At 34.4% G+C, this 23,945-nt stretch overlaps 1 protein-coding gene across 1 annotated transcript; it reads left to right on the top strand.

Moving 5' to 3' along the window:
• The first annotated feature begins 18,532 nt into the window (after positions 1-18,532).
• Positions 18,533-21,294, top strand: LOC100410989 (L-lactate dehydrogenase B chain). The gene is made up of 2 exons (XM_035269796.3): positions 18,533-18,542; positions 20,429-21,294. The coding sequence occupies exons 1-2, from the start codon at positions 18,533-18,535 to the stop codon at positions 21,070-21,072; spliced, it is 654 nt and encodes a 217-aa protein (XP_035125687.2). The 3' UTR covers positions 21,073-21,294.
• The last annotated feature ends 2,651 nt before the right edge of the window (positions 21,295-23,945 follow it).

Genomic DNA, 23,945 nt, shown 5'->3' with positions numbered 1-23,945 from the left:
TGTTGTGTAGAATGAGCACATCGCTCAGTTTCCTTTTCATACAATCAATATTTTTTTATCAAGGCACAATCTTCTTTAAATTTCTGTAGCTTTTTATTTTGTTAATGATTTGTCCTACTTATTTGGCAAACTCTACCTGATATTGCCATATCAAAAAACTTGTAAAGATAATAACACAAATAAACACGCCTAAATCAAGGCTGGGCAATTTGCAAATGCTCAGTAAGTGTTCCTTACTTTCTATTTTGACAATAGTGTATTTCAGTATTCAACATTGTATACTCTACTTGCTTTAATAAATGTATAATAATAATGACTACGATTAAAACATTTCTTACTCTTTAGCTTAACCATTTCGTGTGTGTGTGTGTGTGTGTGTGTGTAACTAGAAACAAGAGAACATAAAATAGGCTGGTGAAAGAGTGGCCTTTTCTTTTCTTTCCTTTATTGTACAGTAAGAACAATCCTTAAAAAGAAATTTGTCATTGATTTTCTAGGGCTTGTCTAGTTTTTATTTTACTTTTTCTTTCTCTAGTCCCAATCTCACAGCCTGAATAAAATAATCATAAAACAGTTTATTCTAGTCCTTGACAACTTTATACTGAATTACAATAGGGTGACCCATACAGTACTTAAAAAATATAACAAAATTGGACTTTCCATATCTATAGAGAAGTTTTTTAAGTTGGACTTTACTTCAGAGGCTCTCTGTCAGTGTTTCAGCATTTCTGTATCTGCTCTTTGCTTTGCTTTTATTCTACAAATAGGACAGGGTTCAGAAGAGGTCATAGTCTTACTTTTCTTTTGTACATTTCCCCCAGTCTAAAGATATTTCTGGATTATAGTGGGTCAAGAATCCCATGAATTTCTAGATTTGATAAACTAATGTTTAAGGCAAAAAAGAAACCAATAACATCTGAAAATAAAGCTTTGGCGAGACAAACTATTTTTTTAAGAAGAAAAATTAAGATTTTTCTGTCCTGTAACTTTTTCCTTAGCCATATATTTATCATGCTTAAGTATGAGGGAGGAACAGAGAGTAAAAGTTAATAGAACCTTATTAGAAGATATTAGAAATGAAGAAGAAATATGCCTTTAAAAACTATATTGTAAATGCAAATGTGGTGAAATCCGTAAGAGTTGAAGGAAACTGAAAAATTTATCCTGCCGTCTTTTAGGGAATAAATATAGTTAAATTAAGAAAACCAATTGGGATATTAAAAAACAGCAGGGTTGATGGTTTGAAGGCAAGAGATAGCAGATAAAAAGTTTCAGGAAGAGACAGATCTTAGCTTGCAGCCAAAAAAAAAAAAATAGCATGTGAAATTTGTCAACCTTTGCAGAAACTAATAGGAGGTGAAAGCATAAAAATGAAATGATCAGAGAAAATGAATATAGACCTTCACAGTAGAAAGATTGGGAAAGTTTTCCATGAGTTAATAGAATGCCACAAAGAGAAAGAGACAAAAACAAAAGATACATCGAGGATAAATTTTTGGCAAATACACATGAATTTATTGAATAAAATAAAAATTTCCAAGTGTTACTACCGAAGAGCTACAGATTTTCTTCCTCAAAGCTAAGTTGATTTTTATAAAAAGTAGAAAACATTTCAAGTATCAAAATAGATTCTAATTCCTCTCTATTGAAAATATATGTAAATGTATAACCCAAAATACCACCTTAAATTACAGGCTTATGGTTGATCATACAAGCTAAATCAATTCCATTAGAAAAGTCGGTGCTAGAAATAATATTAATATTAAAACATTCCTTCACTGTGGTAGATTGTGACTAAAAATAGCCACAAATTTTTTGACACTGCTCCCTTTGAGAGATGAGGCTTTATGTCCCCTGTCCTTAAATCTGAGCAGTCGCCAGATCAGTGGAATATAGCAGAAGTGACACGCCCCTTTCTGGATTTAGGTCTTAAGTAACAGGTTGTTTCTACTTCCTGTTCTCAGAACACTCAGTCTGAGAGACATAAACCGCCAGGTTAGAATTCCAACTGTCCTGCTGAGGATAACACTGGGACACACCCTGAGATTCCGTGGAGAGGAAGAGAGGCTCACATAGACCTACTCTTCTCGTCATCCACATCCTAGTGCCAAATGTGTGAATAACCACCAGGTCATCTTGGCTGTCAGCTCAATGTCAACTGAGCATGGCCCAAGTTCCTAAGCCACAAAATGACAAGGTAGAATAAAATCACTATTGTTTGAAGTCATCAAGTTTTAAAATTATTTCTTGCTCAGCAATGAAGAGCCCAAACATCATTAGATCCTAGAAGTTAAGTGCAATTGCAACAATCTAAGACATGTGGAATGCAAGCTAGAGAAAAGGGTTTTTATGAAGTGGCAAAATATTTGCCAACATTATTCAGGGACAAGATGGGAAATAGAGAGGAGACTTAGTGAACTCGTGGATATTACTGGATAGATATTCAGGACAAAATGAAGGAAGCTTAAAGAGACTTTTTCTAGCTCCTCATGAAGTATGAGGAGAAAAATGAAGGAGCTGTTAAGTTATTGGGCAAAATTCAGAGGAAAAATGAAAGAAACAGAATTTTAAGGGTCTAACATAGACTGTTTCTCATTTCTAATCTCTATAGAAAAATAAATTCTCAAAGCAAGAAATGATTTTAGGGTAAAGACCAAATCCAGGAGGCTGTCAGAATGGGATGGCTTCATTGTAAATGTCACCCTGACATTACTAAAATAGTCTTTTTTTTTTTTTCAGAACTCAAGAAATTTTAGGGGTATGCCTAGTAGGGTTTCTAATATTTCTAACAATGTGCCTTGTAGTTAAGTAACAGATTTTCTAAGATTTTTAAAGGTGTTTTCTCACAGTGGCCTCACTGGAGCTCAAAACATAGAAGCATATATCTTGAAGAGATTGGCATTGAATTGGTTTGATCTCATGTAGTAGATTATAGTTGATCTGTGGGCACTCTGCCAATATTTTATTAATTATCCTAGCATGGAATAAAAGGTACATAGAGTCTGGACGTGGAGGCTCACGCCTGTAATCGCAGCACTTTGGTAGGCTGGTGTGGGCGGATCACAAGGTCAAGCGATCGAGACCATTCTGGCCAACATGGTGAAACCCCATCTCTACTAAAAATACAAAAATTAGCCATGGTGGCATGCATCTATGGTCCCGGCTACTCGGGAGGTTGAGGTGGAAGAATTGCTTGAACCCAGGAGGCAGAGGTTGTAGTGAGCCAAGATTGTGCCACTGCACTCCAGCCTGGGAACAGAGCAAGACTCCGTCTCAAAAAAAAAAGGTCCACAGAAAATACAAAATAAAATGAGGCTTTGGGGCTTTTAATTTATAACATCAGAAGTTTAAGAAAACTACTCAGCTGCAAACATGGGGTTTCTGGTAGGAAACAAAGATCATTCAGAGTACAGAGTGAAGAGCCATGACAAATCATTCCAAAAAGCAAGATTAAACAATAATGAATGAACTGACAGTATGTGCTTAGTTAGGTTTCAGAAATGCTATGAACCAGTGACTTCTATGTGTCTCCTAATTCTCCTTTTTTAAAGGGGGACAGTCTGTTGCTCTCATCCTATCCTCCATTATTTTGTGCATGTAGAGTCAAATAACTTCTCTATTGCATACAGGATGTGAGGAATAGTCACTATGCTGCAAGAAAGCTCAAGCAGCCTCATGAGGAGACTCATTTATAGAGGAACAAAGGCCATAGCTTCGCTCTCAGCTGAGAGCCATCACCAGCTTTTCAAACATGTGTGAACCATTTGTAAGTGGATCCTTCTGCTTCAAAATGCCCCGGCATCAGCAAATTTTGGGCAGGAACCCTGCCCAAATAGATGATTCAAAAAGCCAAGTATTGGCATCATGTTACACCAGCGAGTTTGTCATATAAGAATAGGTAACCTGCACAGTTTTATGAGGTAGAGGACGAAATTAATCTATCCTCTCCAAGATTACAAGCAGAAGCAGGAACAAAGAAGGCTATAAAGCAAACAAGCCGGGCGCGGTGGCTCACGCCTGTAATCCCAGCACTTTGGGAGACCGAGCAGGGTGGATCACGAGGTCAAGAGATTGAGACCATCCTGGTCAGCATGGTGAAACCTCGTCTCTACTAAAAATACAAAAAATTAGCTGGGCATGGTGGTGCGTGCCTGTAATCCCAGCTACTCAGGAGGCTGAGGCAGGAGAATTGCCTGAACCCAGGAGTGGAGGTTGCGTGAGCCGAGATCTTGCCATTGCACTCCAGCCTGGGTAACAAGAGCTAAACTCAGTCTCAAAAAAAAAAAAAAAGCAACAAAACTACTCACAGACAACACAAACACAATCAGGAAGTAAGACAAATAAATGAGGCATTGATGTCAATGTAAATTCCATGATTGTCATACAAGCACATACAATATTATAAGAATAAGCCTACATAAGATGATTCAGAAGTGTCATAACCTTATTTTTGAAAAGGCAAGGCATTATTATGGTGAAGTGGAAACTTTAGATTGCTCTCTGATCTTCCTGAAGATCTGATTATCTACAGACAACAGGTTCCATTGCTACTGTATGCATGAGAAGTAGAGATACCTTAAATTGAGAATAAAGAGTGTTTACCAGAACAAACAGAGAGACAAAAGCAAAGCAAAATGAAACAATGAATTGTCAAGAAGGAAAGGTATCATAAGCAATCCTGGTGACGAAAAGTCCTTGGTTGCAGGTAAAAAACATCACTTTTGACTTGAGAAATACTGTTTACTTAGATAGATGGTAGGACATGATCTAGAAGCAGGGATTAAATAAAAACTGCAAGGAAATAAGACGGAGGCCTTTGAAATTTGTAAAAAATAAGAGTGGATTGGGTCTGCACCCCTGGATAGTTATAAATACATTACACCTGGAAGTTTAGAATAGACTTATTTTATACATACTCTATCTTCTGATACTATTTTCTTTGTGAGCATGTAATTTGGAAGATTCTGAGAATAGAATAAAATTTATATTCATTAAAAATGCTAAATCTTTAAAAGCTTCATGTTGGCAATTATAATGGCATAATTTCAGAGAGGAGAGTACATGGCTCTTCATATCCATACTCTCCCAGGGCGGCAAAAATTCCTTGAACTCTTTCTGACACCAACATTCACTTTTTCTGGGGTAGTTAGATATTATTTTATTACATAATCTGTAGTATAGTCAATGGGAGCTATGCCTTAAGTATGTTGAGGAATGTACTTTAATTAGGAAAAGCATTTAAACATAATAAAATCCCATCAGGAAAGTAAATGTAAACACAGAGGATACTCCAGTACTGTGACAATGGTCACTTTGAATTCACATTCTGCTCTTTTAGGAATAACAGGTCATTGAAATAGCCTCTAGCCACAATCTTTGTTCAGTCTGTTTTTATAAATAGAGGATATGAAAAGACAGTTAAATTTGCAACATAAGATTTCATTACTAAAAATAAAATAAATTAGGTTTCTATTTATGAACTACTCAAGGGTCTATATTTAAATCAACTAAAGTAAAGGAATCTAGATGTTGTTCTATATTTATGAATTAACAAAACCCATTGCATATATTAACAGAAGAGTGATGAAGTTTGCAAGTTCAAAGGAAAAGATTCTTTGTCTTCTATACCATTGTCATACTCATATTCCCCATTCATTTTAATTGAGTGTGCATGGTCTCCAATAACTGGACATCCCTTCCCCAGTAGGTGTGTTACACCTGGAATTCTCTCATCATTGCTCTCTATGTCCTGAAGTTACACCTACATTTAAGACTCAGCAAGTGTTACCCAGGCTCTGACTGGCCTGTTCTGGCCACTTATTCTTATAGGGTTCTTCTTCTCTGCTAAAAGCATAGAACACTATGCCTATATTATATGTGTGTCATTATTATTCAAAAACATGTATTTATTTGATGTCTCTGTGCATCATTTTCCTAAATGTATACAAGCAACACATGTTTCTGAAATGATGAAATTACCATTGTCTAGAAATTGACCATATTTACTCAATCGGAAAATATTTATTAAAATTCTACTAGATGACGTTGCCAAGTAAAATATTTTTCTTGCCATTGTTCTCACCTATATCAATTGCTATGTGATTCTTTAGTTGTGTAAAGAGTTTCTTTTCTTCATAGTCTAAGTAATCCTGAGCATAGGCCTTTTCTCTGAATATCATCAGCTTGAAATATAAGAATATTTTTTTTGGTGTTTACATTTCTCTTTCTTTGATTATTGTGACAGTGAATATTTCTAATGTATTTTTCCCTATTCTCCATTTAGTCACACAGGCATTCCATTTTATGACTACAGGAAAAAGGAAAAAAAAAAAACCCTTCTCCTTTTCTTGCTTTTCCCTACACTCTAGGTTTTCACTAGGTCTGTTGGAGAAGCCTGTTTCCCTAAGACTCACTACCCCTAAGACTGCAAGTTTCCCACATTTCTCTAAAATCTCATCAACTTTCATTGTCTCCTGGGCCCTCTTCAGTTTATGTGTATATTGAGGATTTTACCAGCACTAGGAGAATAAGATTGCCTTAAAGCTAAAGTCAAATGAATGTGCAAAATTTCCTACATGCAAAAAATCAAGTCAGTATTAGGTAGCTAAGCAATAATCTTTAATATATAGGTGGGAAACAAAATCAATCTGTTCAAAAACAAAGCAAGTCATAGTTTGGACATGTAAAAACTAGCTTAAAATTTTAATTTAACATTAGTGGGTTTTAATTCTGGGCTTCTTCTTTGTTAAACAGTGACCATGTTAATACCTGCTCAATTGTTCTTACAGGATTCTTTGTAAGAATCAATTGAGAAAACATGTGAAGTTAATGTTTCAAAGTGCAAAAATTTAAAAATATATTGTACATAACAAATGTTTAAGTATTAAATGATTAAAGTAAAATTAAGAAAGTGTAAATCGGAAGGAAGAGTAATATAAAATATTTACTTTGACTTTTTATCTTTGTGAGAAGAAGACACACAAAAGTAAGAAAAGTAAAAAAATCAACAGCTTTAACTATGAACTTGTTTACTTTTGGTTGTTCCAGTGAAACACAACTTTCTTTCATAGTTCTCAATGGGAACTGGGAAAATTCAATGGGCTATTTGATACTTTTTAATGATAGCTCTATCAGTTAACGATTTTTAACATTCTACAGCAAGGTTGTTAGTTTCATTTCAGAACCACAAATGCAGACACAGTATCTTGTGTTCTTGGCAGAGCTGGGTACTGATGTCTTCAATTGCTCTTCTCTGGAAGCGAGCCTAGGGGGTGTCCATGAAACAGAATTATCTCAGGAAAGCATATTGCCATTTGGTCTTTAGGGATCAAGAGAAGGTGTGCCATTCCTCTGTTCTTTTCTCTAGAGACTTAACTAACAATATCATTTGGGGAATAGATTTACCAATTAGTCCTTAACACAAAATGCTATTTGCATAAAGCAAATCTTCAATTGCTCTTTTGGGGGGTCTTGTAGACTAGTGCTATTTTCCATTGCCATCCCCAGTGTGATGCTGCTTAGCAGCCTCAAGAAGGAGGACATGCTGGGGAGAGGTGGAATTGCCTAGTTTGGAAAGAAAAGTAATTCAAAGTCACATCAGGAAATCCTGTCTTCTCACTGGAAGTGTGTTTTATCAGTTATCTCTGCTCTAAAAATAAAGTAAGGAAAAGACAGTTATAATGGAGTGAGGGGTTCCAAAAAAGTCAATATCTTTAAGAAATTAAGGTACTGGCATTGGCTGCTTGTTTCCTGGGAAAATGATATAATGAGAAAAGACCACAAAATGGATGATGCTTACCAAAGACACTGGAAAATATGTGCCCAGGATAGAATCAGTCTTAATAATTGCTTTTCAACATTTTTCATGAGAAAAATGTTTCCTCACGTTTCAAAAAAGATGGAGCAAAAGCAGTAAAACAGTAACGAGGGACAACAGTCCAGGGTTTTTAGTAAATAAGGCTGTGATAAAAGTCAAAGATGCTAGCAAAAGGCAGAATCACTTAAATTCCAGAGAATAAATATATGGGACCTGGATGGAAAACTCTCTTCTTCACATGGCAGGCAAAAACTCCATGCACTGCTTAATTGTGTTAGGAAGTGACTGGGTAAAAAACAGAATTAATCAAATTAGCAAGAAAAACCTAACATGGGACTCATCACTACTCCAGCCCAGGAGAGCATTACCTCTATGAGAAGATTCTGTCTCCTGAGGCTTTCAAAGTGAAAATAGTGAGCTGTTCAATAGGATTCTGTTCCTTTTGGGCCAAACAATGCCAACATTAGCCCTGGTTTCACATAGAAATATGTGGAAAAGTCACTTTTCCCTACTATCTAATATCTGGTGACCTGGACTATGGAGCAACACAATTTATGTGCCTCTGATAAAGATTACACCTTCAATCTCCATTTGCAAACACTTTCTGTGTAGGAAAAAAAAGTCCAGGGCAAAACTGGAAACAGATTACTCATTACAGGCAGGTTGTTCTAATTAGGGAGAGAAGGCATAAACCAGTAGGTCAATACAGCAAAAACAAAGTTGATGTCTTTATCCATTGGAGGGGTCAGCAGAACACCTGGCTCCAGAAATTTCAGAAAATTTTTCCTGTTTTAATCAACATTTGAATGAAATTCAGACATAACTATTATCTTCACATTTCATGTAACTTGGCACCTGTAATATTGAATTATTTTTCTTACCAATTTCCTTTCTTTTTTCTGAATGTACTGATGAAAACCTAACAGAGTATTGTGTGTGTTTCAAAGCCAGCAAGTTAGGAAATTAAAGTTTCCAATTTTTCATTGACTGTTAGAATGAATTACTTTATATTGAATATTAAGCATTGGTATGCTAGAGCCAACTATTACCAGCTGGTGAGGACTGATTGTGCACAACTCTTCCCACTCTGCAACATTATGTTACTTTGGTACATTGAAATCAGCCAAACAGAGCACTTACACCACAGGAATTGGCAAAGGATGTAAGCTACTGCCTTTCCAGTTATTAAATGTTTACCAGCATCTAACTGATGATAGGGAATGGCATGTAGAAAGAATCAGATATATGAATCTGTAAAAGCCTGGAGTAAAATGAAGTCCACTGATGGAAAGACAATGCAGGCTAAGCAACCTGAATAATATTCAATATGGGAAATTTTATTCTCCTTCAAACACCAATAAATGAAATTAATTAATTAATTTAATTGAATGAAGTAAAACAGTTGGCAATTACAAAGTTATAAGAAAAAAGCAACATATATTTATATCATACTACATATTATTATATAGCAGTTTTCAAAGCACAGCAAATATATTAATTGCTACACAGTAGCACTTGTAGAATGCTACTATAGAATTACTGTTACCCACGTTTTGCAGATCAGGAAATTAAAGGTCATTAAGGTTAAATGTTGCCCATGGTCATATAGCTGGTATATGCCAAAACAAGAATAGCAGTTTTCAGTTGATTTTTCTGCTATTCATTGTGAGAGAAAAAGTTGTGTATAATGACCCAAATGTTTTCCTAGAAGGCAGCTATTATCCTTCATATTATTCTTGGCTCATTTTATTTTCTTAGGTATTTTTGAGGAGATGAGCCACAGCCCCAAGCTCATTCCTCTCCTACTGCACACGCTCAGCTTCATTGAGGTTCCGCACTGGTTGTCCACCAGATGTTCAATGTTATCTCCCTACTGAAGGTTGTGACAAAACCCCAGAGAGTAAAATGACAGCAATCTGTCAACCAGTCATCATTACACATTTTTTCATTTTCCATTATTCTACACCTTATGTCACTGTTTTTAGTGTGTAAATTGCTCATTGTTTATTTCTGCTCATTTCTTCCATCAGTATTTTTAATTTTAATGACATTTAACTGCTGAGTATATTCAGAGCAAAGCTATACTTGTCTTCACTGAAGAGAGAGAAAACAAGGAGGTATCCATTACTCTGAGAATTGCAGAGGTGAAGGGTGTTTTGCCACTAGCACGGGACATGTGATAAATACCCTGCTTCACATTTTAATCCCATCAGATTTTTTTCAGAAAATTATGATATCATGGTTATTGATCCACTAAAACTCTCACAATGTAATTGAAAAATGTTAATTTGAATCATCCTGCAAGTGGCCAGAATTTCGGTTGGTTGAGTCCTTAGCAGTGTAAACTGTTATATTGTTAACTCATTTTTTGTTCTCTTCTACATGATTTCTGTTTCTAAATCTAATACAATCAATCAGCAAATTTTACTAATCAAAATTAAATGCCAGCCTTTATGATAAGCACAGGTCCAACAAGCATGACCAACAAAGGTCCTACCCTCAAGCGATGTATGACTATGCCCCAAAAGTATTATTAAAGCTACTTATAATAAAACATGATAACAGATACATTAGAGACAAAAACAAAATGACTATGGGATAACAAAAGAAAGAATAATTAATTTTCAGTAACAATTTCAAAAATCTTCACATAACTGTTGATATTATATCTGGACATAAAGTTTTGAAGACAGTATTTCTATATACACAAATTAAGATAGGTGCGCTGGGTTTTAAATAATATATGGTTAAAAGTCACAGTGGGAATGAATGCAGCTCTGCTGAAATGTTCATTTCTGCTACCTGGTACAATGGCAGGAGATAAAAATTAAAATATAAACTCAGAACAGCTTTGAGTATTGGGCTAACATTTCAGAAATTTATCTAATAGGTGTTGCAGGCTCTGTTAAAAAATTTTAATCATTCTCCTTGTTTATGTATGAATTCCACAAAGGATCTGACTTTAATCTTATTTTGATTTATACTCTGAATATTAAGTGAAAACAGAAAATATCCTTTGTTGAGCAACTCTTGAATAGAAACTTTCTGTTTAGTTAATTTATGTCATAAATATTTTTCAGTGCTTCATCTGTGCCTAAGATTCTGCTAGGGAATAAAATCTAGTACAGGACAATACAGACAAGTTTCATGACAAGACAGGACCCTTCTTGCAATAACTAAAACTGTTGTGAGTGTTTACCTGGCTGTACGTAATGATTCTGGCTTGAATATTCAGGATTTAAGTAAAGGTTTGGAATAATAAAAAGAGGTGATCTTTATAATTACCTACTTTATTCCACTTGGTATTTATGTGCTCACATTTTTATTAGAGTCAAAAAGGATTATGACTCATTTCCAAAATCTATTGATTATTAGAGGTATTAAATATTACCAAAGTATTAACAGATAAGTATTTTTTGGAGGTCTATTACTTATCAAGTCTTGTACCTGTTAGTAATTTAGTTAATATAACCCTGTAAATTAGGTACAGGTAGTATTATTAACCCTATTTTGTGTTACAGAAATCAAAAGTTTTGAAAGATGATATAGATTGGCTCCTTTTCATTGTTTATTGCTAAAAGTAAATTCAAACTTAAATTTGTCTAGACTCTAAGACCAAACCCTAACACCGTATGTATTTGTGTTTGTTTATTTATTAGGTAGAGAGCCAAAGACAGTATCAAATAGGATTGGAATGGGTCTTTCCATTTTTACCTGCTTTAGTCCATTTGTGTTGCTATAAAAGAATACCTGAGGCTAGTTTTTTTTATTGAAAAAAAAACCCAGATGTATTGTATGTTCACAGATCTACAAGCCCCGCAACTGATATGGACAGCAGACTGTTTCCATTCACTGTGAAAGACGAAGGAAAGCCATGTGCACAGAAATCACATGGAGAGAACCGAGAGAGAAAGAGGGAGAGGGGAAGGAGGAGGAGGAAGAAGAGGAGGGGGGCACCAGGCTCTTTTTAACAAACAGATCACACAGGAACTAATAGGGGGAGCATTTACTCATTACTGTAATGTTGGCACCAACACATTATTGAGAGTTCTGCTCCCATGACGCAACACCTCCCATGAGGCCCTACCTCCAACACTGAGGATTAAATTACGAAGTGAGTTTGGATGTCTAAATATTCAAACTGCAGAACTGTACAAGTACTAGTCATTAAATGATTGTTAAACATGAACTAAACACTTATTATTCCACCCCCAAAATGAAGAAATAATATGAAATCTGTGTGATGTAATGTTTGCTAACTTCTTCAAGAAATGACAGATAATTTTTGTAAAACTAATCAAATGTGTTGCATACAGTCTTTATTTTTCTTTTGATAAAAAACTGTTAATGTCTGAAAATATTCATATAATCTTACCCATTTCATGAAATCAAAGCCATTCCTATTTGATTTAACACTCAAAAATTAAACTTATTTCTGCCACTTAAGTAATAATAGTTGCTATTAATAACTTTTTTAAGAGCAATGATATTGATTATACTGGACTGAAAAAAACATATACATATAATTGAAGAATTATAAGGGATATAGCTTCTTATCAGAAAACATGAAAATTTCACACAAATTCAACATCTCTGTTTTGATGCTAGATAGAAGGTGAAGTTTCACATACATGTCTATTACTGTTTTTCAATAAAAAATTGGCTATCCGTATATAAAATCAGAACTGATAGCTAGATTAATATTCAAAAGATGAAATCTCAACAACTAAAATGTAGAAGAACAGTTTTAAGATTCTTATAAACAGATTGCCTTTTAAACTAATGTTAATCATATTTTGTAAATATGTGACTTTTTAGAAGGCATTAGCTGAAACCTTATTCATAATTGTCTTATGTCTCAGTTCCTTAAAATTCTAGAAACATCAGAGCAATTCTGCTACTGCTACTGAAGATGGGAACTTGAAATGGCATTTTGAATGTAGATGTAAATTGAGCTTGCCAAGAAAATTCTCCTGCTTACCCATTCAGTGCAGAAAAAAAATTTGTGTGGTCATTGTAGCATTAAAAAAGGGAAGTGTAAATTTAAACCTGCTGTATTGTGATCTGTGATCATTATCAGTAAGAACACTAGATATCCTGGAAATCAAAATAAAATGTCTCCACTGGGCCCATTATCTGATATCTTTTTGTTGACCTTTTCTTGAATTTTTCATTATTTGCTCATCTGTGATTATATATCATAGCTATGCCCAATCAGCGGCTGGCCTCTTAAGAGGCAAGCTAAATATATAGAATTTTAGCAGCAACCAGAGTGTTATCTTAAAAGGATATTAAAATGAGAGCAATAGAAGATATCAATGGGTTCCAGCATGTGAGATGAAGACCCAACATTGAATCTGGATTAGCTGCTAGTTGGTCTTCAGTGAATGTTGCTTCCTTTTATCCCTAGAGATATCCTTAGCCATGAAAATCAGGTCATGTTAATTCCATTTCATGATCACTCCAGGAAAGGACACAATGTGTTACTCTCATTGCTGGACTCCTCAGATTCCTTTGCATACGTTAACCTTCATGGTATTTGTTGAGTTATTCCACTCTTTGTATACCATGCATAATTTCATTAAACATTAAGAATTTACCCACACTGTATCTTTGTGTATTTTTAAATATTTACAATTTGTAATACTGAATAAATATGTAATAGGTGGGTCAAGGTTTCTAGGATTTAATATTGCTTTAACCTGTCATGTATTATAACCTTTTGGAGCTTATGTAATATTCAGCTCCTTAATTCAGCATCAGAGCTGTTATCATAGGTTGATGGGAAAATAACAGCCATGTTGGGGCTCTCCAGTCACTAATAATTCCTATTTTGATTTGATTAGCATATAAATGTTCCTAGATTTATGCACTGTCAGGGGAAAATGTATTAAAATACTCCTCAGGGTTCTCTCTTTCTCTCATTTTAATCAGGCAAGAGAGAAAGAATCTTGTCATGCATGAAGCCTAACTTGCTGTTGTTCAAATCCTTGATTTATAGAAGTTTCCAGAAAAAAATATTTGGGTAAAAGATAACATCAAAGAATACTTAATTTCATAATGTACAAGCAGGGTTCATTGATAAAATAGACTTTTTATTTGGTTGGTTTTTCCCAGAGACTCCATAATGTGATGGAGGAGTGGATAAAGATTCTGCTCATAGACACAAATCAACTAAGCTCTGGTCCAATCACCTAACAAATTGCAAAGTTTCTGCTTGGAATACTCCTAAATAATGAGAGCCCAGTTAACCAAAGTTATAAGTTATAAGTTTGAACACATTTATCTTTCTATAATACACTGAAAAACCAAAGATATCTGTTTTGTCTCTGGTGCTAGTATGAGTGCTCCTCAATGGTAGCTTGATGGGGATAGCATTGATTCTACAAATTACTTTCGGCAGTACTGCCCTCTTTATGATACTGATTTGTCCTAACTATAAGCATTGAATGTTTTTCCATTTGTGTTCTTGCTTATTTTCTTGAGCAGTGGTTTGTAGTTCCCCTTGAAGAGGTCTTTCATATACTTTGTTAGTTATATTCCTAGGTATTTTATTCTCTTTGTAGCAATTGTGAATGGGAGTTTACCCATGATTTAGCTCTCTGTCTGTTATTGGTAAATTCGAATGCTTGTGATTTTTGCACATTGATTTTGTATCCTGAGACTTTGCTAAAGTTGTTCATCAGCTTAAGGAGGTTATTGAGACAATAGGGTCTTCTAAATATGCAAAAACAAACAAACAAACAAAAACGCTTAAATTTCATATGGAACCAAAAAAGAGCCCACATAGCCAAGAAACTCCTAAGCAAAACAAAAACAAAAACAAAAACAAAACAAAACAAAACAAAAAAACAAAGCTGGAGGCATCAGACTACCTGACTTCAAACTATACTACAAGGCTACAGTAAGCAAAACAGCATGGTACTGGTAGCAAAATGGAGATATAGACCAATGGAACAGAACAGAGGCCTCACAAATAATGCCACACATCTACAACCCTCTGATCTTTGACAAACCTGACAAAAACAAGCAATGGGAAAAGGATTCACTATTTAATAAATGATGTTGGGAAAACTGGCTAGCCACATGCAGAAAGCTGAAACCAGATCTCGTCCTTATGCCTTATACAAAATTAACTCAAGATGTATTAAAGATGTAAATATAAGACTTAAAACCATAAAAACCCTAGAAGAAAACCTAAGCAATATCATTCAGGACATAGGCATAGGCAAGGACTTCATGACTGTAACACCAAAAGCAATGGCAACAAATGCCAAAATGAACAAATGGAATCTAATTAATCTAAAGAGCTTCTGCACAGCAAAAGAAACTCCCATTAGAGTAAATAGGCAATCTACAGAATGGGAGATAATTTTTGCAATCCCCCATCAGACAAAAATCTAATATCTAGAATCTACAAAAAACTTAAATTCACAAGAAACAAACAAACAAACCTATTCAAAAGTAGGCGAAGGATGCAAACATACAGTTTTCTAAAGGAGACATTTGTGCAGCCCACAAACATATGGAAAAAAAGCTCATCATCACTGGTCATTAGAGAAATGCAAATCAAAACCACAATGAGATACCATCTCATGCCAGTTAGAATGGCGATCATTAAAAAAATCAGGAGACAACAAATGTTGGAAAGGATATGGATAAATAGGAACACTTTTACACTGTTGGTGGGAGTGTAAATTAATTCAACAATTGTGGAAGACAGTGTGGCCATTCCTCAAGGATCCAGAAATAGAAATTCCATCTGACCCAACAATCCAATTACTGGGTATATACCCAGAGGATTGTAAATCATTATATTATAGACACATGCACACGTACATTCATTGCAGCACTGTTCACAATAGCAAAGACTTGGAACCAACCCAAATGCCCATCAATGATAGACTGGATAAAGAATATGTGGCACGTACACACAGTGGAATACTATGCAGACATAAAAAGGATAAGTCCATGTCCTTTGCAGGGACATGGATGAATCTGGAAACCATCATTCTCAGTGAACTGACACAAGAACAGAAAACCAAACACTGCATGTTCTCACTCATAAGTGGGAATTGAAAAATGAGAACACGTGGACACAAGGAGGAGAATATTACACATTGGGGCCTGTTGGGGAGTGGAGGACTAGGGGAGGGACAGCATTAGGAGAAATACCTGATATGGATGATGGGTTGATGGGTGCAGCAAACTACTATGACATATGTATAACTATGTAACAAACCTGTATGTTCTGCACGTGTACCCAAGTACTTAAAAAAAGCATATATGCATATATGTGTATATAAATATATATATATATATATATATAAAGAGTGCTCCTAAAAAATGTGACCAATACAAATTTTGATATTACAAAAGCTTTATTATAGTCATAAAAATGCAGCCTCTTAAAAACAAGCTCAGTATTCATTGTACTGGAAGAAAATGAAAATGGAAGGGAAGAAGAATGCTGAAAGTAACCATGCTTTATTAGATTAAAAGAATCAAGCAGAGGTAAAATACCCCTATTCTGTAAGTGAGCAACATGGCTTGCATAAAAGACTCAGCCCATAAAAAGACATTGAAAACAGGAACTTGAATTATTAATAATATGAAACTTAATAGACATAAAGACTCATTCATCTAGGGTGAATGACTATTAATAAATATGCTAGATCAAAAATAAAATTCTTATTTATATCAAAATATATGGCAAAGGAAATAAATGATGAGGATCAAAATTAAAGTCTAGAAATATATGCTTAAAGGGAAATAAGTTATTCAAAAGTTGTGTTTTAAAATATTAAATAAGTTATCTCACCCTTATCAAGTTAAATCTATATTTGTCTTATTAATTTTACATTTATATGTGCCCTTTTGATTGCTGATTATTTTCAAAATCATATTGCTCTGAACACATTTCTAAGATCAAACTTTTAAGGCTCATTTTTATCCCAAATGTTATGTCCTATTGAGTTTTGTCTTTCTTGACACAGTTCAGTATACATTTTGTACACCATTCAGACAGATATTTGCTACCTACCTCTTTATACAATCATCATCTTGATTTTTCTCCTTGCCATTTAGAGCACATGTGTTTTAAAAACCTTGGCCCTTTTTACCAAGAGAACTACATTGTCCTCATAGGCTATTCCTACTTAATTCTTATCAGACTAATTTTGAAATGTGATCTTTTCAATTATTTAATATAATAATAAGAAATCTGTTCAGGAGAATTGTGCTAATCTTTTGAGTTTTTTAAAAAATTAAAGACATGTAAATTGCCTACCATTTATTTGAACTATTCATGATTTGCCTTGGGTCCAAGTAAAATTATATTTCTTTCCTGGTTATCAGGCTCTAGATATCATAATCACTTTCTCCCAAGGTTTCTATAATGTACATGCTGTCAACTTAATCCTCCATGTTATGTATGATTAGGGTGAGGCTCCCTCTCATTTCTTTGTCTTTCCGGAAAACAAAATTGTCCATTAGTATATTGAGAGCCTGTCACATTAACCAGGGACAGTCACTAAATTGAACACTGGGCAGACATTTTGTAAACATTTACTACATGGATTATAAAGATGTTTATGTCATAATTTTATAGTAAATAAGGATTCCAGCCTGAGTGACAGAGTTTGAGACCAGCCTGGGCAATGTATGAGACCTCATCTCTATTGAAAAAATGCTTTCTGCATTTTCCAGGATACAGGGAGGAGCTCACAATGTGTGTTTAGATGTTATCTTGCAACAAGACTCAGCAGAATTTAGGCTATTTTCCTATGTACAGTTTAATTTATCTGCACAAAATTGTAATCATATTGCACATAAAATTCTGTACCTTTTTTTTATGAGACACGGTCTTACTCCTGTCACTCAGGCTGAAGTCCACCTTCTTATTTATTATAAAATTATTACATAAACATCTTTATAATTTTTTTTTTGGAGACGTAGTTTAGCTCTTGTTACCCAGTCTGGAGTGCAATGGTGTGATCTCGGCTCACTGCAACCTCTGCCTCCTTGGTTCAAGCAGTTCTCCTGCCTCAGCCTCCTGAGTAGCTTGGATTACAGGTGTGCACCACCATGCCCAGCTGATCTTTTGTATTTTTAGTAGAGACGAGGTTTCACCATATTGACTAGGATGGTCTCGATCTCTTGACCTCGTGATCCACCCGCTTCGGCCTCCCAAAGTGCTGGGATAGCAGGCTTGAGCCACCGCACCGGGCCCAACATCTTTATAATTCATGCTGAGACTAGTATATTCACAGGAAAGATCAGGAAGTTTCTTGTAAAAGCTTTTCCACGATGCTAGCTGGAGATGGGAAAGAGCAGCCAACACCAACATTCACTGGGACTTACTACCCCATCTGTTTGACAAACCAAAAGCCTTAAATGTAAGTGAAAGAGCAATAAAACATATATATTGTAGGCATCAGTGAAAATCATTTGCACTTGGAGAAGAGAAATGGCAGTCACCACCAAAACTCCATCCAGACCTATCTGCTTTATTTTTTTCTTATGGAAAAAAAAAAACGTTACTTTGCAGTGGAAAGGGAGCCAGAATGGTAGCCTGTGGGCTCTTTTGGAAATGCACTGCAGCTGGGGAAGATAGGAACAGGAAAAACATGCTATTTCCTCAAGGGAGATGAAGGAATATCTGCTAAACTCAGCGATGCATCTAGAGAGAGGGTGAGAAGACTTTTCAGGGCCTAGATGCTGAGAGGTAGGTTCACAGTGCATGACTAAAGCTGAGACTTAATCAGAATTTCAGAGGTCTACCTTCTTTCTCTGTCTTCTCCCACCACACTAATAAACAGTAAGTAAAAACAATATACAATATAATTGAGAGAGTTGAAAGACAAGAATTCTTTCTTGGAGCATTAAATGGAAATAATCAAAGTCAAATGTGGACACTCAAGTCCAGAGAGAAAGTAGCATTGAATCCCAGCTGGACTCCTGACAAGTGTAAAATAACTTTCTACCCTAAAGACCTAAAATAACATAAACTCATATTCAAGGATAAATTTATTTAACTAAGACTACTACTCTATATGACATGTCTTTAAACTAAAAATTATAAAGCATATATAAAATGATAAGAAAAAAGTAAAAGAAAGCAATCACCAAAACCAGATTCAAAGATAAAATGGATATTGAAACTATCAGAGAGAGAAATGAAAATGATTACAATTAATATGTTAAATTTTCTCAAAGAAAAGATGCAGCAAGAAATATTAGGTAACTTGTGCAGAGTTGAAAATTGTAAGAAATAATCCATGGGAAACACTAGAAATAAACAAACACACAAAATCAAAATGGATATTGAAAATGTAATCAGTGGGCACTTACGGAAATTTGACCCAGTCACAGAAAGAGTAAGTTACTTTGAAAGTCAACAGAAATTTACCCAAACTGAAATATAAATAATAAGTTAGTGGAAAACTAAAAACTAACAGAAAAGACCAACTAAAGCTGTGGGGCAGTATCAAAAGGTCTAACATCCATGTCTTGGTACCCCCGAGAGAAAAGGAAGTAACAGGACAAAAGATACATTTGAAGAAGTAGTAGACAATAATTTTCCAAAATTAATAGTGGACTTCAAATAGCCAATCCAAGAAGCTGATAGAACAACAAAGAGTTTAAATTAAAAATAAATTAAATAAAACGAATCACAGCCTGAGGATATCCTAATCAAACAGATGAAACGAAAGGGAGAGATAACATCATAGGTGGGTGATGAAAAATGAGAACACATAGACACAGAAAGGGGAGTACTAAACACTGGGGTCTATTGGGGGGAAAAGGGGAGGGCCAGTGGGAGGGGGAGGTGGGGAGGGATAGCCTGGGGAGAAATGCCAAATGTGGGTGAAGGGGAGAAGAAAAGCAAAGCACACTGCCATGTGTGTACCTACGCAACTGTCTTGCATGCTCTGCTCATGTACCCCAAAACCTATAATCCAATAAAAAATTAAAAAAAAAAAATAGCTAAGAGGTAAGGGGTAGAGGGGAGTCACTTTATTTACAGTAGAAAGTGAAATAGAATTGCATCAGACTTCTCAACAGAAACTGTGGAAGCAAGGAAAAAATAACAACTTTGTGTCATGAAAGAAGTAAAAAAGCCTATCAAGAATTTCATACCCAGTAAAAATGTTCATTAAAAATTAAAAAGAAATATTTCTCATCAACCAAAAACTCATTGAGTCATTGTCAGTAGATTTAATATCAGGAAATGTTAAAGAATGTTTTTCATTCTGAAGAAATATGATGTCAGAAACTTGTCTAAAGAGCATAAGGAAATAAATAAATCTTAGGAAATGACAATTTTTAATCATTTGCAAGTTAATGAAAAGTCAATATTTTTAGTCATTTGTAATTTAAGTGAAAAATAACTGTTCAAAGCAGAACTTGCAAAAGAAGTGTGTTTTACATAATAGTGAGATGTATGAATAGTAAGAGAAAGAAGATTCACTGATACATAGATGGTTACACTGTACATGGAGGAACATAATATTATTCAAGACTAAAATGAGATTATTTAAAAATAAGTATGGTAAAACTAAAATCTAGACCATAATAAGCATTTCAAAATAAGTGTGCAGAGTTAACAAGACTTCAAATTCATTATTCCTCAGATCGTCAAGTACAGTCCTGATTGCATCATAATTGTGGTTTCCAATCCCAGTGGACATTCTTACATATGTTACCGGAAACTAAGTGGATTACCCAAACACCGTGTGATTGGAAGTGGATGTAATCTGGATTCTGCGAGATTTCGCTACCTTATGGCTGAAAAACTTGGCATTCATCCCAGCAACTGTCATGGATGGATTTTGGGGGAACATGGTGACTCAAGTGTGGCTGTGTGGAGTGGTGTGAATGTGGCAGGTGTTTCTCTTCAGGAATTGAATCCAGAAATGGGAACTGACAATGATAGTGAAAATTGGAAGGAAGTGCATAAGATGGTGGTTGAAAGTGCCTATGAAGTCATCAAGCTAAAAGGATATACCAACTGGGCTATTGGATTAAGTGTGGCTGATCTTATTGAATCCATGTTGAAAAATCTATCCAGGATTCATCGTGTGTCAACAATGGTAAAGGGGATGTATGGCATCGAGAATGAAGTCTTCCTGAGCCTTCCGTGTATCCTCAATGCCCGGGGATTAACCAGCGTTATCAACCAGAAGCTCAAAGATGATGAGGTTGCTCAGCTCAAGAAAAGTGCAGATACCCTGTGGGACATGCAGAGGACCTAAAAGACCTGTGACTGCTGAGCCCTAGGCTGTAGAAGTTTAAAAACTACAATGTGATTAACTCTGAGCCTTTAGTTTTCATCCATGTACATGAATCTCAGTTTGCTCTGATCTTTAATATGTGAATTTGAGCTCACAGAATCAAAGCCTATGTTTGGTTTAATGCTTGCAATGAGTTCTAGAACAAATAAAATTAACTATTGCAGTGTGAAAAAAAAACAAAAAGAATTAGTCATAAAAGGGATCAAATATACTCAGAAAATATGGAAAAGAGGAAAAAGAAGCAAAGTACAAATAAAATATCTAGCAATATTAAGTATATATTAATCAACCATATAAAAATTACTTTAAAGGTGAATGATGTCACAAATAATTTTTAAAAATATACATATATCTTTTTATTGTTATATATTTTTAATACATATATAACAGTTGTTATATATATGTTACATTATATATATATATATATATATATATAATGAAAAAATAAACCAAAAGGAAGTTGAAATAAATATTTGCTTAAAACAACTGTTTAAGCAAAATAAACTTTGGTAATAGGAAAAGAGCTATTATCAAAAATAAAGTAAAACACTATAAAATGATTAAAAAAATCAATTATTCAAGAGGTATTAAAAATTACGAATTTGTATAAACTTAAAAACAATACTTCAAAACACATGAGACAAAAACTGGTTTTATTTACTCTCATTTTTAATTTTTCTAAAAATTACTTATATTTATAGCATACAATTTTATTATTTTAATTAACACATAATTATACATATTTTGGAGCTATAATGTGATGTCTTGTACATGTATACATTGTGCAATGATCAAATTTAGGTAATTAATATATCCATTACTTCAAAAGTTTATCACTTGTTTGTGTTGAGAATATTCAAAATTCTCTCATCTAGCTCTTTGAAAATATACAATAAATTACTGTCAACTACAGTCACCCTAAACGTCTATACTGCAGTAGAACTTATGCCTCCTATTTAGTTGTGATTTTATTTCACTTACTCTCCTTACCCCCTTACTTCCATGTTTCCTAGCCTCTAGTAATAGCTATTTACTTCCTATTACTATGAAATCAACTTTTTTAGTTCTACATGTTTTTGAGAACATGTGGTATTTATCTTTCTGTGCCTGGCTTATTTTACTTAAGATAATGTTCTTTAGCCTCAATTATTCTTCTGTAAATTGAAGGATTTCTTTGTTCTTTATAGCTAAATGGTATTTAATTGTGTATATGTACCATAATTTATTTATCCATTCATCAGTTGATAGACATTTAGTCTGATTCCCTGTCTTAACTATTGTGAATAGTGCTGCAGTAAGGGAATACAGGAATTTCTTTGCTGTAATGATTTTCTTTCCTCTTGACAAATACCTATTAGTGGGATTGCTTTTGGTAATTTTACTTTGAGTTTTTAGAAATTTCTATACCATTTTCTGTAACAGCTGTAATAATTTACATTCCCATCAAAAGTGTAGAAAAGTTTTGTTTTCTGAGCAAGCATCCTCACTAGCATTTATTTGTGTGTGTGTGGTTTTGATTTGCTTTTCTGCAACTCAAACCCTGATGATTAGTGGTGTTCAGCACAACAGTGTCTATGTCTTCTTTTGAGAAATGGCTATTCAAATCATTGCCCATTTTTCTACTGGATTTCTTAAACCATTGAGTCATTTGTGCTTCTTGCATATCCTGAATATTAATCCTGAACTAAATGGTTTGCAAATATTTTCTCCCTTTTTGCATGTTCTGTCTTCAATCTGTTGATGGTTTCCATTCATCTTCAAAAGCTTTTTAGTTTGATATAACTCCATTTGTCTATTTTTGCTTTTGTGGTCTGTGATTTTGAGGTCTTAACCGTCAAATCTTTGCTCATCCCAATATTCTGAAGCATTTCCCCTGTTTCCTTCCAGTAGTTTCATTGTTTCAGGTCTCATATTGAAGTCTGTAATCCATTTTGAGTTTATTTTTATCTCTGTTGAGAAATAGGACTCTAGTTTCATTCTCTTGAATATGGATATCGTTTTTCTAACACAATTTATTAAAGAGATGTCTTTTCTCCATTGTGTGTTGTTGGTGTCTTTTCAAAAATTTAATTGACCCGAAGTGTGTGGACTTATTTCTGAGCTGCCTAGTCTGTTCTAATGGTTTGTTTCTTTTTATTCGTGGATCTTATTGTTTTGATTACTATAACATTGTAGTGTATTTCCGAGGTAGTGTGGTGCTTTTAGTTTTATACTTTTTGCTAAAGATACTTTGGATTGTGGAGCACTTTGCAGTTTCAAATAAATTTTAGTTGTTTTTGTTGTGGTTGTTTTCCTGTGAAAAATGTCATTGGTATTTTGACAGGGATTGCAATTAAATCTGTAGATTGTTTTTGGTAGTATAGTCATTTTAATAATGTTAATACCTTCAACGCATGAACATGGAATTTATATTTATGTCTGTGTGCCCTCTTCAAATTCTTTCATCAGTGTCGCATAGTTCTCATTTAGAGACAATTCACCTCCTTGGTTAATTTATTCTTAGGTATTTTATTTATTTTTTTGAGCTACTGTGTAAACGGGATTTATTTCTTGACTTCTTTTTCAGCTAGTTATTAGTGTATGAAAGTGCTACTGATTTTTGTATGTTAATTTTGTATTCTTCAATTTTACTGAATTTATTTACTAGTCTTAGGAATTATTGGGTGTAACTGTTAGGTTTTTCTATATGTAACATTTAGTTGTCTGCAGATAGGGACAACGTGATTTCATTCTTTCCAATTTGGGTGCCCTTTTTTTTCCTCTCTCTTGTGCCCAATTGCTCTGGCTATGAATTCCAATACTTCAAAATTACATATTATACTTATATAAATAAA

This window comes from Callithrix jacchus, chromosome 13 (assembly GCF_049354715.1).
Source record: "Callithrix jacchus isolate 240 chromosome 13, calJac240_pri, whole genome shotgun sequence".
NCBI classification, from domain to species: Eukaryota; Metazoa; Chordata; class Mammalia; order Primates; family Cebidae; genus Callithrix; species Callithrix jacchus.
The sequence above is the reverse complement of the archived record's forward strand: the minus strand, read 5'-3'. Positions and strand labels throughout refer to the sequence as shown.